Source organism: Ictalurus punctatus, chromosome 26 (genome assembly GCF_001660625.3).
Source record: "Ictalurus punctatus breed USDA103 chromosome 26, Coco_2.0, whole genome shotgun sequence".
NCBI classification, from domain to species: Eukaryota; Metazoa; Chordata; class Actinopteri; order Siluriformes; family Ictaluridae; genus Ictalurus; species Ictalurus punctatus.
In genome coordinates, this window is record NC_030441.2 from 2748590 (window position 1) to 2766687 (window position 18098).

The following is an 18098-nucleotide window of genomic DNA, read 5'->3' on the forward strand; positions in this document are numbered from 1 at the left end:
CTGTTTGTGTGTTTTAGACGGTCCAACATGCCTAAGGGGATTATAGTGGTTGATTACTCCAGCTCTGTCTAATCACTATGCTCACAGTAAGTGCTCTCTTGCTTAGGATGTTGGTAGATGGAGTGGAGCTTTTCAATTTCAGCCCAGATCTTTTTTATTTCCCGTTTTTAAATGCTGCTGCAGTGGGAACCCGAATTAAGAGCTTCTTGTTATCGTTCTATCTGCATCGCATGTCTCATACAAAGATCACTTCTTTCAAAACCAAAAGACTGATAAATGCATATGGACCTGAGGCTGAGCACAGCTCAATCACACACAGCTGGATTCCACTGATTACTCTGACTCTCCACAGCTGGCAGAGGCACTGAGTCGAGATAAAAAGGTCAAGGAAAAGTCAAAGTCTCCTAAGTGTTGCTATTATGCCAGCTAAAGCACCAGGTGTAATGTGCACAGCATGGCCTGGGATGACAGATGTTTTTTTTTTAAATTTATTAAATTTTTTTTTTTATAACTAAAAGAGCAAAAAGCTGTCCTTTTGACTTCTGAGGTTAAGTTTAGTTGCAGATTGAGACATTTTTTTAAGCTTCATTACTAATTGACATCCTATATACATATACCTATAAATAATATACAGATAATTAATGAATGATACTTTACATAAATGTAAACTGTATTTTATTTTTGATCATTTTTTTCTTTTTCAATAAGCTTTGAGTCTATTATCAATAACTCTTTTTTACTTTATTTACTTTTATTTAAAAAAATAAATCAAAGACACGTAAAACACACACACACACACACACACACACACACACACACACACACACACACACACACACACACACACACACACACAGACACACATAATGTGTTCTTGCTAACTGAAAGAATTAAAAAGAATAACGCAGGTTGTTTAAGTTTGGTGGAGGCGGCCGTATGGATCACAGTCTCTCATACTCTTTGAAAATGACAGAGAAAAAAAAAAAAACACGAGAAAAGGAAAAAAAAAAATCCAACTTTCCGTGGACTCTGCCCGAGCGACTGAACTTTCCTGTCCTCTTCTCTCGTCTGTGCAAAACGTCTCGGAGCAGAAATGCATAACGATGCTATGATTAACGATGACTCGTAGATGAACTGTGAGGGCTGAATGCAGGAGTGTAAAGAGAGAACGAGAGGAGGAGACCTGGAGGCTTTTAGTGGACAAATAACAGCATGGAGACGTCTTCACAACCCCAGTGGAGGAAAAAAAAAAATTGGGACTGTTTGCTAATTCTGAACGGCTCGGAATTAGACATGTAGATGCATGAAGGTGTGGGGGGGAGGGGAAGAAAGGGAAAAAAGCGAGAGAGATTTTGCTTTCAGTTATGAAGCATTTTCAGTTTTTGAAAAACAATACCCACATTCTTGCTCGAAACAGGAGCCTAGGGATTGGAAAATGACCCGCTGCTCCTCCGGATCAAAAGGGACACATAGTGAACTGCAGAAATATACAAATCTAAACAGCATCGAGGAAAAAAAGGTGCAGTAGATATAAGCTGTGCTTCTGTTCACTATTTCTTCTACTATTTTATGTTTGAATTGACATAATGTTACAGAGGATAAATAATTTTAGTTAAACTAGCCCAATTTCCAATCTATCAGTGACAGAAAAGTTATTTCTTTCCAAAGGAGAAAAAAATAACACCATTAATTGACATTTTCAATTCAATTTCAACAAAAACAAACAAACAGACAAAAATCAAAAACAAAACAAAACTGTGCATTCAGAACAGACTTAATATTTGTTCACACCAAAAACAACACTCTATAAAAAAATTAATAAATAAAGATATTTCACTTCAATTACTCACAAAACCCTTTATTAATATAGGAATCAAGAATAACATGGCTAACATACTCATCTCATACACTGTTGAGTTATCTGTGAAATTAAAACAGTTTGAAAATCTAACGTAATAAGTAAGATGAAAATGCCAATATATGTTATATACTCTGAATTACGAAACATCTGCATAAAGAGGTTAAACCATGGTACAACTGTACTGTATATAAGGAATATAATATTAAAGAGACAGCACTGTCGATCTGCTGATGTTGCATACAGATGGAGGACCACAGCTTGTCTTCAGTCTTCATGTTATTAAAACATATCTTCATGTTTAATAAGAGAAAGAGGGAATTTTAATTACAATATAGAAAAAGCTTATGAGATGACATGCGTACAAAAACACTGACTAACCGTCATAGGTAGAGCAGATGAAGTTGAGTTTGTAGCCCTCAGACAGTTCGATCCACTGCTGCTTTCCTCCAGACTGCATTGCTCCGCTTCTCCTCTCATGGCTGCAGTCTTCATTCCATGTCCCATTCCCCGTGGCCCAGTCCTGGTAGCAGACCATCGATCCAAAAACCCAGAACCAGATACGCTGGATGCAGTCGTGATGCAGGCCGAGCCACACGTGTTCGGTGGAGGCGTTTTGAACCACTTCCTTCACCCAGAGCTGCATCTCCTCAGAGCTCACTGAGACCAGGTCATAATGATGGTTCCTACAGTAGTTCAGAGCATCCCACCAGGTCAGACTCTGATTAATCAAGACCAGTCTCTCTGAAAAAGAGAAATCATTAAATTAAAGATAAAGTGAACATAGAATGCCCAATAGAAAATTTCACTGTTTGTTTATTCAGCTTGTGTTTAGCAGAGGAACATTAAACCAGCAAAGAAACCTGGATATAAGTGCTGAAAATAAGGTTGATGAAAATATATTGTTTTTTTTTTGTTTGTTTGTTTTTGCATATGTCTGTATTTATAGAAAGGTTTTGATTATGTGTCATTTTATCCAGAAATACATTTGCTATTGTATTTATAAAACTAAGTGTATTGTGAACAGTTTAATATAAAACAGTATCAGTAATCATTAATAATAATAAAATAAAAAACACTTTGTTGAAGCACCATTATCACTCACTCTCATGGCAGATGAAGGGGAGTTTTTCTGTGCAGTCCACATTGGTCCAGTGGTCTTGATCAGACACATTCACTGCAGTACAGTTCAAACCTCCACTGGGTTTGTCAGAGCTCCAGTATCTGAATGAGGAATTACTCTGATCTGACCACTTCCAGGAGTCTTTAAACAGACCAATCCAAACATTTACATCAAGTGCACTTTGAATCACTTTCCAGATCTCCTCATTCTCAGTTTGGTTCCTCACACTGATCAGGTCGGTGTGTTTCTCTCTGCAGTAGGTCTGAGCATCATACCAGGTCTTTTTCTCATTAATCAACATGTATCTACTAGTGTTTGTGTTCTTTTCTGAAAAACATTTAATTTACAACATAAACAACTCATTCATCACTCAATCAGATTTCTGCCATTAAAATAACATCAGTCCAATAAAAATTCAAGTACACATAATAATACACACGATCTTCCCGATTTGTTTTTCATTAATGTAAAGTCATTAAGTGTTATTTTGCCTTATATATCTATTAGCAAGTTCTTACTTTCAAAACACACAAACGAGATTGTTCTATGACAGTAGTCATCATTCCAGGAACCAGTGCTTTTTACCATGTCAACACAGAACTCATTTCCCCCGTTGTTGTTTGGTTCTCCACTACTCCACTTTCCGTAAATGTCTCCGTCTCTGTAGAAAGTTTGGTCTGCCAGAGACCACTGCCATTCCCCAGTGCCCTCTCTCTTTAGACCGATCCAAGCTTTCTTTACAGTTTCCTTCTTCAGTGTGTAATTCAGCTTCATCATCTCTCCCATGTCGTTGATGGAGGTCAGATCAGTGTATTTCTCTCTGCAGTAATTCTGAGCTTCACTCCAGGTTTTATTCTCATTCACAAAGTGATAGCGATGAGGAATATATGCTCCTATACCACATACTACTGTGAGTAACATGAGAAAGAGACTTATTATTGTTTTATTAAATGATTAAACCAATTCATAGCTACAGATTCATAATACAGTCGTAGAATAACATACAGAGCTGATGTTCAGAAGGAGATCAGAAAGTAAAAATATAAAATTGATCATTTTATGCTGAGAGATATACGAATGTTCCATGTCATTTACACGTTAATATGATTAATAATCTAATGTATGCGTTATTATAATTAAGTGGGAAAATGGCATTTAGTAGAAAACAGAAAAAAGTATTCTAAGTAAGTGACTATAACTGTAAGGTCTTCCCTTAATAGTAAAGTTATTTTAACTTTATAGTGAGTAGTGCATGGGCACACGGTGGCTTAGTGGTTAGCACGTTCGCCTCACACCTCTAGGGCTCGAGTCCCGCTGGGGCTCTGTGTGTGCGGAGTTTGCATGTTCTCCCCGTGCTGCGGGGGTTTCCTCCGGGTACTCCAGTTTCCTACTCCAGTCCAAAGACATGCATGGTAGGCTGACTGGCGTGTCTAAAGTGTCCATAGTGTATGAATGTGCATGTGATTGTGCTCTGCGATGTACTGGCACCCTATCCAGGGTGTACCCCGCCTTGTGCCCAATGCTCCCTGGGTTAGGCTCCAGGTTCCCCGTGACCCTGAAAAGGAGTAAGCGGTAGAATATGGATGGATGGATGGATGGATGGATGGTGAGTAGTGCATAAAAACATGTCAAATGTGAGATGCCAAATATCTGGAAGAAGCTCTACTTCATACACTTCCTTAATTTTATTTGAGAATATTTTTCACTGGAAGAAGAGATCAACCTTCACATTATCTATATGGTCACCCTTCAAAAGTTATCAAATGTGTTCCGCAACTGCTACCTCAAGCTAATTACTTTGTTCTTGGGTCATTTGTCATTTAAATAAACTGAATTTTTAAACTCAGGCAAATTGTTTTTGGACCTGCTCATTTTTTTTATTTAGAGGAATCAGAAACAGAAACAACAGCATGTGCTGTTAAAACATTAGCTAACCAGCTAGCAAACTTTAAATGTCTTTGTTACGCCTTGCCGGCAGATGGCACTGGGGCGCTGCTTCGGAGTGCATGCATACAAGAGACTGAACTGGGTGAAGTGGAGACGTGACTTTTGTTTTGGTTCGTTCTCTTCCTGTTTGAGTATTGGTTTATGTTTGAGGATGTCTTTAATTGGCCCCAGGTGTCCATGCTTTAGTTTGATTGTGTTGGTTATTTAAACCCCTCATGTGGCTCTGCACTTTGCGCAGTATTATAGATTGTAACATTAGTAATGTTTAATGAGTACAGCGATGTCTGTGTTTGAATGTAATAGCAAATGCGTGTAGCATGCTAGCGGTCTCAGTTCCATGTTCTGTTCTCGAGTAATGCCTAGACTACAGTCCCATGTTTGATCCAGCTAGTCCTGTTCAGTATAGACCGTGTTCCTTGTGTTCTGTTTGTTTGGTTGGTTAATATAGACATTGCTCCTGCACCTTCTTCCTGACTCCAAAGCCCTGTCTGTCGTTACAGAATACTGCGCCAAGAAATGGAAGTAGCAGGAGAACCCCAGTCAGAAAATTATTTACTTCTGGAACTTCCCGACACTGGAAGAGTACTACACCTGGCAGTGGAAGCAGCAGGAGGAGCACCAAGCTGCATTAAGGAGGCAGCAGGCGGAGTACGAAGCTGTGCTAAGGAGGCAGCAGGGGGAGTTGCGGTGGAAGCAGTGGGAGGACGAAGTAAATGCTCCACCTTGCTGCCCTGCTGAAGATCTAGTCACGCTGCCCAATCCGGAACTGAAGGCTAGCCCAGAACTTTTTTTTGGTGGTTCGGGGGGGCAACAATGACAGAAGAGCTCCAGCCTGAGGCCTAGGGGGAGGTCTCAGCTGTGGAGCTCCCGCCTGAGATCAACATGGCAACCTCAGAGCTGCAGCATGAGGCCTATGGGGAGGTCTCAGCTGTGGAGCTCCCGCCTGAGGTCAACATAGTGACCTCATAATTACAGCTTGAGGCCTACAGGGAGGTCTCAGCTGTGGAGCTCCTGCATGCTGAAGAAGCCGTCCCACTGCCCTGTCCAGCCAAGGAAGCTGTCCCGCTGTCCTGTCCAGCCGAGGAGGCTGTCCCACTGCCCTGTCCAGCCGAGTAAGCTGTCCCACTGTCCAGCCCAGCCGAGGAGGCTGTCCCGCTGCCCTGTCCAGCCGAAGAAGCTGTCCCGCTGCCCTGTCTAGCTGAGGAAGCTGTCCCACTGTCCAGCCAGCTGAGGACGTCCCTCATGCTAGGGGTGCTGCCCAGCGTTCCAGTCCTGCTGGGGGTGCTGCCCAGCCTTCCAGCGCCGCTGGGGACGCTGCCCATCCTTCCAGTGCTGCTGGGGACGCCGCTGCTCAGCCTTCCAGCCTCGCTGGGGATGCTAGCCAGGCTTCCAGCGCCGCTGGGGACGCCGCCCAGCCTTCCAGCCCCACTGGGGTGGTGCTTTACCTGTCTACTGCCAGTTTACAGAGGAGCCCAGGACCCCTGTTGGAGGGGTTTTTTTGGCGCTCCGGGAGAAGTGCCTTTGGAGGGGGTTTCTATTACGCCTCACCGGCAGATGGTACTGTGGTGCTGCTTCTGAGTGCGCGCATACAAGAGACTGAACTGGGTGAAGTAGACACCTGGCTTTTGTTTCGGTTCGTTCTCTTCCTGTTTGAGTATTGGTTTATGTTTGAGGATGTCTTTAATTTGCCCCAGGTGTCCATGCTTTAGTTTGATTGTGTTGGTTATTTAAACCCCTCATGTGGCTGCGCACTTCGCGCAGTATTATAGCTTGTAACATTAGTAATGTTTAATGAGTATAGCGATAGGTCTGTGTTTGAATGTATAGCGATAGCTCTGTGTTTGAATGTAGTAGCGAATACGTGTAGCATGCTAGCGGACTTAGTTCCATGTTCTGATCTAGTAATGCCTAGACTATAGTCCCATGTTTGATCCAGCTAGTCCTGTTCAGTATAGACTGCATTCCTTGTGTTCTGTTTGTTTGGTTGGTTAATATAGACATTGCTCCTGCACCTTCTTCCTGACTCCAAAGCCCTGTGTGCTGTTACAGTCTTGAAGAACTAATGTCGTTCAACTCCATGCCACCATGCTAATTAAACCCAAAAAAACTGCCTAATGCTAAGTCGCTTTCAGTATGTGATTCTTTATTTTGTTGTGTAATCGAATCATCAAATGACCCTTTACACCTGCTTCAAAGTGCTGCCATATTATATTTATTTATTATATCTTATTTCATTGAGAAAGATTACAGTCTGATTTTTGTAGATTTGAATTATTTATGAGACCAGGTGTATATTAAGTATATTAAGGATGTAATTGAATATGAATGCATCATTTGGAATGAAGAGATAATTTATTCTAAACAGATATTATACAGCATATATTTGGGAGACGGAACACAACATGGCTTGTAAAGCTCACAGCTAAAGTCAGGCTCCTGTTTGGACTTTTAAAAATGAGACAAATAGAGACCATCCACAAAACTGTGTTGTAAACCTACATTAGGACAGAACCTCTAAGACTGCTTCAGAAAAATACAGTCTTATCCCTGCGTTTGCGCTAAGAGGGAATTTCAGGAGGTGGAGCACAATTCATGGAGTAAAACGGGTTTGAAAACACAGCTGCGTCAGCATATTCTGAATTTTATACCCACTTTTAAGCTGCTCAACACTTCAGCATGGACAGAGAAAGAGAAAAAGATATTGGCTAACAGCTACATGCTGAAATTAAACAGTAAATTCAGGCAGTGGAATGAAACCAGAGCCCAAAATCACTTATGAACCTACATTCACACTCTCTCTCTTTCTCTCGCACTCTTTTACACACACACAGACACACACACACACACGGTCTTTGTCTACACACTAACCTGACAAGAGCAGGGTCACTGAAATGAGACAAACCATACTGTATCTGTAGGGGGAAAAAAAAAAAACTTCTAAAAAACATATCCAACATGAGTTTTTATAAGTTAACAATTTGTCTCTCTCTGTGTCCTGTTCTCACTTACATCAGTGCTGTGTTAGTCATTTCATCACTGACCTCACGTTCTCTCTCTCTCTCTCTCTCTCTCTCTCTCTCTCTCTCTCTCTCTCTCTCTCAAAACATGCAACTTTCTCATTTTACCGTCAAACTGGAAAGAGTAAACTTTTCTCTACAAAACACCATGACTGTTACAAAGTGCTGATAACTGAGATATCTTTCATAAAAGTCCCTGTGTGTGTGTGTGTGTGTGTGTGTGTGTGTGTGTGTGTGTGTGTGTGTGTGTGTGTGTTGCTGTAGAAATAATAAAGCATTAAAACAAGCTCATTAATTTAAACCAACTGTTCAGGTTACAGCCGGAACTACTGTCTGAGCCATACTGTAGTATAAATATATCCAAATATATACATATAAACATAAAAAGTAGATGTTCATACCTCATGTAAGTCCTGTACTCCACGCAGGGTGTGTGTTAAGTTTGTGGTAATGTGTGCTTCTGTTCTTCTTCTCAGCTTTAGCACCTGAACATAACAAACCTCTTATTATACAGCATCACCATCCTCTCTCGACCCCTCCCATCTCTTCGCCTTCAGAGTCAGAGATGTGCCAGTTCTGATAAACAGGAAGTTTAAACTAATTTGCATGCGTTCCCATAAACCAGTCACCAACAACATAAAACATGCAAATTCACCCTTTTACTCTTTTCACATATTGTAGTGTTACAACCTTGGAATTGAAGTAATTTGTGATCATTATTTATTTTGTGATCATTTGTCATTGAACATTTGGTTTACACAATAAAGGTGATGAATGGAGACCAATGATGAACAGCAATTTTCAATTCTTGCCACAATCTTGATGACTGACAGTTCCTGCTGATGATTAGCATCCCTACAACATGATCCTACCACCACTGTGCTTCACCGTGGAGATGGTGTTCACAGAGAAATGAGCAGTGTTGTGTTTCTGTCAAATGTGGTGATTTGAGCCATGCCCGAAAAGTTAATAATGATTTTCTTCTTACAACACTTGCATATACAGTAAGCCAGCATTCTGTAGTTACTTTGAGCCATGTCCGAAAAGTTAATAATGGCTTTCTTCGTACAACTCTTACATATACAGTAGCCCAGCTTTCTTGAGTTGCTTTGGACAGGATGTGAACAGCTTCCTGCATCTGAGCTGGGGTTTTAATGTTGCTGTGTGGGATATTTTTTATTAATTTATTTATTTATGTTGATTGACACTTTTCAAGAAAATTGTCACAGTTTTTCACTTTTGATAGATTGTTTTTTTTTCATGAAGCTGTTTGGATGGATAAAGATTATATTAACATGGTCTATAGAGATATTGTATATTATATGAATAATATAAAAACTGAAGGGGGGTGTAACGAGGAGGAGGAGGGAGTGGCCAGGCTGTGAGGATGCACACCTGGCGCTTAGTGGGCTCAACAGTGTTTTTTTCTCTCTCTCCTCTCTTACCATCTCTCTATCTCTCCTGCTTTCTCCTTCTCTTTCTCTCTCTTACTCCCCTCATCTCTCCTTTCACTTCCAGGATGCGAAGGAAGCAGCCTGAAAGGACAGCACCGCCCTACCGAAAGGGCGGGAGGATGTGTGCGTAGGCCTGAATCTAGCTGGGGAGGAGTGTGACGAGGAGGAGGGAGGGGCCAGGCTGTGATGCACTGAGTTGTCCAATTAAATATTTTTGAGTTCTGGTTGTCTGTTTCTGTTGTGTTTTATGTTATGTTTATGATTAAACAATACAAGTTTATGTTCAGCCAATTCCCGCCTCCTCCTTGCCCATCTTTGAAGTGTTACAGGGGGTAAATACTAATGCCAAACACCGTCTGTGTTATGCATTGGTGAAGTGTATGTCTCTTGTACTCTCTCTTTTAACGTTCCTCTCAGCTCTTTGCATATTCCACTAGAAACAGATATTATCTCACTATCAGCTGTTACTCAGAATTTCAGTGTGGCAGTGGAACCTTCGTTATATTCAAAAGGGGTTTTAAAAATATATTATTCCTTGGAATGATTTGAATCAAGGACAGCTATGTCTGTGTGAGCTGTTCCTGTTTACAAATTGGAGGCTGCATTATTGTTTTCATGAATTTGCATAAACTAGGCACAGGTGAACAGAAAGTGTTGAATTTACTTATGTGAAATTAGTGCTAATGCTTACTTTACAAATATATATATATATATATATATAGTGCAATATGTATATGTGTGTATATAGTGTGTATATAGTGCAATATATATATGTGTGTGTGTGTGAGTGTGAGTGTGTGTGTGTGTGTGTGTGTGCAACGACACAGGACAGCGAGTAGGAAGTAAGTGCAGGAGCACTGTCTTTATTAACAAACAAAGAAACAAACACAAGAGATGCAGTCTACGTGGAACAGGAATAGCCGAATTAAACATGGGACTAGTCTAGGCATTAATTGAAAACAGAACAAGGAACTGAAACCGCTAGCATGCTATATGCATTCGAACACGGATCTAAAGCTACATTCGTTAAACTCTACTAATCGTTACAACAATAATACTGTGTGAAGTGCGCAGTCACACGAGGGGTTTAAATAGCCAACATAATTACTCTAAAAATAAACACCCAGTTCAGATTAGGCTACACCCTCGCACATCAAAGCAATGTCCAAACAGAAAGAGAACGAAAAAAACACAGGGCTCACGTGACTCCACAGAAACCGCGTCGCGGTGCCCTCTACCGGCGGTGGCGTAACAATATATATATATATATATATATATATATATATATATATATATATATATATATATATATATACACACACACACACACACACACACACACTGAGGGAAATAAGTATTGGACGTATTGAAATAAGTATTGGCATCAACATTTGTTTTAGCAAATATATTTCCAATGAGGCTATTCACATGAAATGTTCACTAGACATCAGTATTGTACCACTGTATATATAAATAAAATAAATTTCACATTTCTATAAAATAGGAACATTGAAAATAAGACCTGAATCAAACCACAAAATCAGTGCCAATATCATAAAAGATGTGCTTCAACATTACAAATGAACCACGTGCTAGTGGAACAGTAGTATAACAATTGGGAGGCCCGTTTTACTGTTAGCTGATTTTTCAAAGACTGACTTTTGGGTGCCAGCTTACCTCCCAGGCTGAGCATTACCTGCTGAATAAAGTGGAAACTGTTTTTCATATACTTAGTTCATTCATAAATCAGTTCGAAAAGAACAGAAGGCCTGAGGCGGGTCGGCCAGTTCATCCATCACCAAACTCCCTTCAAGATGATGCTCACTTCGAATGGGTTTAGCTGAGGACTTTCTGATTCGAAGCAGAGGATCCCCACTGGACTTTGACTGTACGAGTCCTTGTCAGTTACATCCCAACAGAGAAAGAAACAGATTGACGAAAAAATGTCTGCTGAACTCTCCGGGTAGGGAATCAAGCGGGAGAAAATGTCCAAAATTGTTTAAAACAATGTTTTTCACTGTTAAAAATGAACAGATGAAAAAATTCAAGTTAAAGTGGGATCGTGTCCACCGCGCGCGAGTGAAACACTAGCTAGTTAAAAGCTGAAAACAATGTTGTTGTTGTTGTTTTTTTTTACTACTCACAAACAGCACCTCGATTGTGAAAAAATAACGAATAAAAATTAACAGAAAAAAAAATGTCCGCCAAACTCACCCAGCAGGGGTTCAAGCGGAAGAAAACATCCAAAATGTTTTCAAACAATATTTTTCAGTTAAAATGGACAAACAAAAAATTGTTCCCTGAACTCGTCTGGTTCAAGTTCAAGCGGGAGCAAACGTCCAAAATTGTTTCAAACTATATTTTTTAAAAACAGCCTCTCAATGGAAAATAGAAACAATAAACAGTGGCTAAAACATACTTTCAAACCACTCATCAACAGCTCTTCGAATTCACTTCCAACCACAAGAAAATGGTAATGATAATGCACTTAAACTAAAATAATTTAAGTATGTTGTAATTAAATTGTTAAGTAGATATGAAATCTGGGCTAACAGTGCACTGAGATCATCCAGATCTTCTTTATTATTTTAAAGCCATTATGTGTTATTTAGCCTTTTAGTAACATTTATTAGTAAGTTCTTACCTTCATAACACACAAAAGGTAATAGTATATCACAGTTGTCATCAAGACAGAGACCAGTCTTTTTTACCATGTCAACAGAGTACTGTTTTCCCCCATAGTTCTCTGGTTGTCCTCTCTGCCAGTTTCTGTAAGTGTCTCCGTCTCTGTAGAAAGTTTGGTCTGCTAGAGAACACTGCCTCTCTCTGTAGACCGATCCAAGCTTTCTTTACAGTTTCCTTCTTCAGGGTATAATTCAGCTTCATCATCTCTCCCATGTCGTTGATGGAGGCCAGATCAGTGTATTTCTCTCTGCAGTAATTCTGAGCTTCACTCCAGGTTTTATTCTCATTCACAAAGTGATAGTGATGAGGAATATATGCTCCTATACCACATACTACTGTGAGAAAAATGAGAATGAGTCATATTATTTTATTAAATGAGTAAACCAATTCACAGCTACAGATTTATAATACAGTCGAAGAATAACGTACAGAGCTGATGTTTATAAGGAGATCAGAAAGTAAAAATATGAAATTGATCATTTTATGCTGAGAGATATAGGAGTGTTTCATGTCATATGCACGTTAATATGATTAATAATCTAACGTATTTATTAATATTATTAAATGGGAAAATGGCAATTAGTAGATAGCAGAAAAAAAAGTATCATAAGTAAGTGACTATAACTGTAAGGTCTTGCCTTAATAGTAAAGTTATTTTAACATGAAAGTGAGTAGTGCATGTGATAAAAAGATGTCAAATGTCAGATGACAAATATCTGGTAGAAGCTCTACTTCATAAACTTCCTCAATTTTATTTGAGAATATTCTTTCCTGGAAGAAGAGATCAACCTTCACATTATCTATAGGGTCACACTTCTAAGGTTGGCAAATATGTTCCACAACTGCTACCTCAAGCTAATTACTTTGTTCTTGGGTCATTTGTCATTTAAATAAACTGGATTTTTAACATCAGGCAATTTGTTTTTAACCCTGCTCATTTTTTTTATATTTTGAGGAATCAGAAAGAAACAACAGCATGTGCCGTTAAAACATTAGCTAACTAGCTAGCAAACTTTAATGTCTTTTCAACTAATGTCATTCAACTCTATGCCACCATGCTAACTAAACCCATAAAAACTGCCTAATGCTAAGTCGTTTACAGTATGTGATTCTTTATTTTGTTGTGTAATCGAAACATCAAATGACCCTTTACACCTGCTTCATAGTGCTGCCATGTTATATTTATTTATTATATCTTATTTCATTGAGAAAGATTAAGTCTGATTTTTGTAGATTTGAATTATTTGTGAGACCAGGTGTATATTAAGTATATTAAGGATACAATTGAATATGAATGCATCATTTGGAATGAAGACAATTTATTCTAAACAGACACTATGCAGTATATATTTGGGAGACGGAAGCTCTCCCAAATATATCTCTCTGTCTCTCTGTCTCAAAAAACACAACTTTGTCATGTTACCATGAAACTGGAAAGAATAAACTCCTCTCTACAAAACACCATGACTGTTACAAAGTGCTGATAACTGAGATATCTTTCATACAAGTCCCTGTGTGTGTGTGTGTGTGTGTGTGTGTGTGTGTGTGTGTGTGTGTGTGTGTGTGTGTGTGTCTTGCTGTAGAAATAATAATGCATTAGAACAAGTTAATTAATATAAGCCATCTGTTCAGGTTACAGCCGGAACTACTGTCTGAGCCGTGCTGTAGTATAAACATATCCAAATACATACATATTAAGATAAAAAGTAGATGTTCATACCTCATGTAAGTCCTGAACTCCACGCAGGGTGTGTGTTGAGTTTGTGGTAATGCTTGCTTCTGTTCTTCTTCTCACCTTTGGCACCTGAACATAACAAACCTCTTATTATACAGCATCACCGTCCTCTCTCGACCCCTCCCATGTCGTTGCCTTCAGAGTCAATGAGACGCCAGTTTTGATAAACAGGAAAATACTGAGGGGTAAAAACAGATATCAAACACTGTCTGTATTATGTATAATGGTGATGGTGTGTATGTCTCTTGTACTCTCTCTTTGCATATTGCTCTAGAAACAGATATAATCTCAGTTTCAGCTGTTTGTCAGAGTTTTGGTGTGACATTGACCGCCATCGTTATTTTCAGGAAATAACAATTCCAATTGACCAATTCAAAAGGGTTTTCCCCCCTCCATATTACTTATGAAATTCACCTGACCTTATTTGAGGACATAAAGGACAGCTATGTCGGTATATCCTGTTCTTGTTTACAGACTGGACGCTGTATGAATTTCCCTTGACTGAGACAAGTGATCTGAAAGGGTTGTATTTACAAGGTGGTGAATGTGAACTAAATGTGAAATCCAGGGTCACTGGTTTGAGCCGAGTTCCACATGTTCACCCCATGTCCACCTAAAGTACTGTACTACAGGCTCTAAAACTATTTCTGTTTACTCCACTGCTTATCCTGTCTCAGATAAATTTTGTTAAGGAAAGATATGAAAATTGTGAAATTATGAAAACACAGTACCATTAATAATACCTAGATCATTTCTATTCCTGACTTCATATCAAAAGCAAGGTTAGTGATGTTTAAGCAGCTATTTAAATATAGCTTGAACCAGTGCTGTCAATGGTATTTATAATTTAGCAGTTATGATAGTAAATAATCATTTAGACTCACTGAATCATAATGATATGAAATTTAGATAAAGTTTTATTTGATTGTTTTGACGGATTCTGATTAGGTGTGTCAGTTTCAGACTGGGTACATGCATCACAGGCCCAAAGAAAACTAGCTAAATATGTTCAGACACTGGAAAAGGTACAGTAGACACATTCTTTTTTATGTTCTTAGTCTTTTCATGGGAAATAAGTTAACAGTGGTGTTGGCATTTCTGATTTTGAATATGTATAATATGTATCTACAATAGGTGGATATTATACATGGAACCTGGCTCTGCTCATGGAATAAACCAACTACACTCATTTAATCCATGAGACTTGAGTTAGTAACATTTTCTCTCCAAGATTCTGTGTCAGTGATTTATTAGCTTGGTCAAGGCAGAGACAAAACATAACTGAGTGTAGTCTTCACAAAGGGGGTGTGTGGGAGTGGGTGTGTGTGTGTGTGTGTGGGGGGGGGGGGGGGGGGGGGGGTGCGTGCGTGCGTGCGTTTCTTAAGTAGTGTGGTGTGTGCATGCGTGTGTGAGTCTCTTAAGTAGTGTGCTGTGATTGAAATTGTAATTGGGAACAGGTGGGTCTGATTAGTCAAGTGTGTAGCTCATACAAGAACTTGGCTTCAGAGGTCATCTCTTAGACCTCATACAGGAACTTGGCTTGAGAGGTCGTCTCTTTGACCTTGTACGTAAACTAGGCATTGGTGTCCGTCTTTTCGACTCTTGGACAGGAACTTAGCTTGAGAGGTCGTCTCTTCGACCTCAGACAGGAACCTGGCTTGAGAAATCATCTCTACGACCTCAGACTGGAACTTGGCTTGGGAGGTCGTCTCTTTGACCTTGGACAGGAACTTGCCTTGAGAGGTTGTCTTTTCAACCTCGGACATGAACTTGGCTTGAGAGGTCGTCTCTTTGAGCTCTGGATGAGACCACCTTGTGCGTCTCCTGCTGGAGCTCTGGGGATGAGGTCGCAACGTTGACCTCTGGCTGGAGCTCAGCAAGTGAGACCACCTCATGGGTCTCAGGCTGGAGTCTTGGGGAGGATGTCATCCTGTTTGCCTGCTCATATTCCGTGGTGAATGAGAGGGCAGGTTTATCTGTGAGACTGACCCCACCCAAAAGATGTTACAGGATGGCCTTGGATTCTGGACTCCTGAACACCATCACGAGTACTCCCACTATCTGAGTTACATTCTCAAGTCCCCTGTATCCCATGGCTACTAGACGCTGTGCTCACTGGCAGGCTGGGCCAAAAAAAACTGGACAACATGAACCTTAGCCATTGCTTCTCATCGGGCATAGAGTTTGATAGGCTTGCAAAATAAAACTGGCAGTCAAGAAGAAAATATTCCAGGTAACCAAAAACCCAGTCCACTGGGCTAATTGTATCGAATCCAAAGCTGGGACGGTTTGCTAGGTTTCCCTAGCATGGTGTTTTCTCCGTGTTCCTGCAGTATCCATGGTAAGGCGAAGTATTCCGTCATGATATCCACGTAATGGAGGCGGCAGACAAATCCAAATCATGAGACAATAGTGTAGTCAAAAACAGGCAACGGGTCAGGCGATCAGCAAACAGGCATAAACGAGGCAAGGCAAGAATCAAGAACGAGAAACAAGAAACAAGATCAAAGAACATGAATCAAAATGAGGAACAGGGTACAAACGCTATAACATGCAATATTTCACTAAGTCATTGTGTTCAAAAAGTCTCTTTATAGGTTGTGAGTACTGTGAATTTGATACAGGTGTACATGATTAGAATGAATGTGCATGTTCTAGGAAATGCAGTCCATGGCAGCCATGTTTGTAGGCCGCAGTGCAGGATGGGAAATGTAGTCACTTGTTTGCTGTGATATGACATAAACAACTTAAAGTTAGAAATTTTTCATTGTCATTTAAATATTCTGCTGTTTTACACCTGCTCATTTGTATATTTTGACATATCAGAAATAGAAACAACAGCATGTACAGTTAATTTTTTTTACTGCAATACCACATAAGCTAATCAGCTAGCAAACATCAAATGTCTTGAAGAACTAATGTTCAACTCCATGCCACCATGCTAATTAAACCCATAAAAACTGGGGAAGTTACTTATGTGATTCTTTATTCTGCTGTGTAATCGAATCATCATATGAGCCTTTACATTAGCTTTATAGTGCTCCCATATTAAAGTACACAACATGTTTAAACATTAACCTGCTTATATTTAATACAGCTTGGAATAAATGCTAAATGTTGTTGTCATTAGAAAGATTACAGTGTGATTTTTTTGGAATTTAAGTGAATTACTATTGACACCAGGTGTATATTAAGTCACAACATGATTTGTTAAGCTTAGAGCTAAAGTCATTCAACATTGAGATAAATAGAGACCATTCACAAAACTATGTTATAAATGGAGGACAGGACCTTTATAGTCTCATCCCTGTGTTTGCGGAGCAGAACTGAAAAAAAATTCATGGTGCCAAATGGTTTGAAAACACCGCTGCATCAGCACATTCTGAATCAAGACTTCAGCATAGACAGCTTCATTTATCTATACAAATATAGCAACACATCACAAAGTGAATTCATGCACTGGCATGAAAATAGAGCCCAAAATCACGTATGAACCCACACACACACACACACACACACACACACACACACACACACACACACACACACACACACACACCTACCTGATAAGAGCAGGGTCACTGAAATGAGAAGAACCATATCTGTAGGGGGAAAAAAATCTCATTTCAAACTATTGAAAACCATTTCCAACATTTATTTATGAATTAGCAATATAATTCTATCTATGTCTCCTGTCCTGTTACCACTTACATTATTGCTGGTGATACCTTCACCAGCCTCTCACTCTCTCTCTCTCTCTCTCTCTCTCTCTCAAAAAAAAAAACACAACTTTGTCATTTTACCATGAAACTGGAAAGAGTAAACTCCTCTCTCAAAAACACCATGACTGATACAAAGTGCTGATAACTGAGATATCTTTCATACAAGTCCCTGTGTGTGTGTGTGTGTGTGTGTGTGTGTGTGTGTGTGTGTGTGTGTGTGTGTGTGTGTGTGTGTGTGTGTGTGTGTTACTACAGAAGCAAAAATGAATTAGAATGAGTGCATTAATATAAACCATCTGTTCAGGTTAAACCCGGAACCACTATCTGAGCCGTGCTGTAGTATAAATATATCCAAATATATACATATAAACATAAAAAGTAGATGTTCATACCTCATGTAAGTCCTGTACTCCACGCAGGGTGTGTGTTAAGTTTGTGGTAATGTGTGCTTCTGTTCTTCTTCTCAGCTTTTGCACCTGAACATAACAAACCTCTTATTATACAGCATCACCGTCCTCTCTCGACCCCTCCCATCTCTTCGCCTTCAGAGTCAGAGA

The 18098-nt window shown here is 39.7% G+C and overlaps 1 protein-coding gene and 1 long non-coding RNA gene across 4 annotated transcripts; both read right to left on the reverse strand.

Moving 5' to 3' along the window:
• Positions 1 to 839: 839 nt before the first annotated feature.
• Positions 840 to 14029, reverse strand: LOC108258358 (macrophage mannose receptor 1). 3 transcript variants are annotated; one of them, XM_017456939.3, is made up of 6 exons: positions 13805 to 14029; positions 7797 to 7840; positions 3500 to 3889; positions 2964 to 3308; positions 2240 to 2602; positions 840 to 2151 (listed from the first exon to the last, which is right to left on the reverse strand). In XM_017456939.3, the coding sequence occupies exons 1-6, from the start codon at positions 13807 to 13809 to the stop codon at positions 2141 to 2143; spliced, it is 1158 nt and encodes a 385-aa protein (XP_017312428.1). In that variant the 5' UTR covers positions 13810 to 14029; the 3' UTR covers positions 840 to 2140. The 3 variants fall into 3 exon arrangements, with proteins under 3 accessions (XP_017312428.1, XP_017312429.1, XP_047007280.1); XM_017456940.3 differs by lacking the exon at positions 13805 to 14029 and adding an exon at positions 8347 to 8496 and having other exon boundaries at positions 3500 to 3886; XM_047151324.2 differs by lacking the exon at positions 13805 to 14029 and adding an exon at positions 8347 to 8495.
• A 1211-nt stretch (positions 14030 to 15240) lies between these two features.
• Positions 15241 to 18098, reverse strand: LOC124626076 (uncharacterized). Its single transcript, XR_006981142.2, has 3 exons — positions 17934 to 18098; positions 17383 to 17421; positions 15241 to 16146 (listed from the first exon to the last, which is right to left on the reverse strand). It is a non-coding gene; the product is annotated as an uncharacterized LOC124626076 (long non-coding RNA).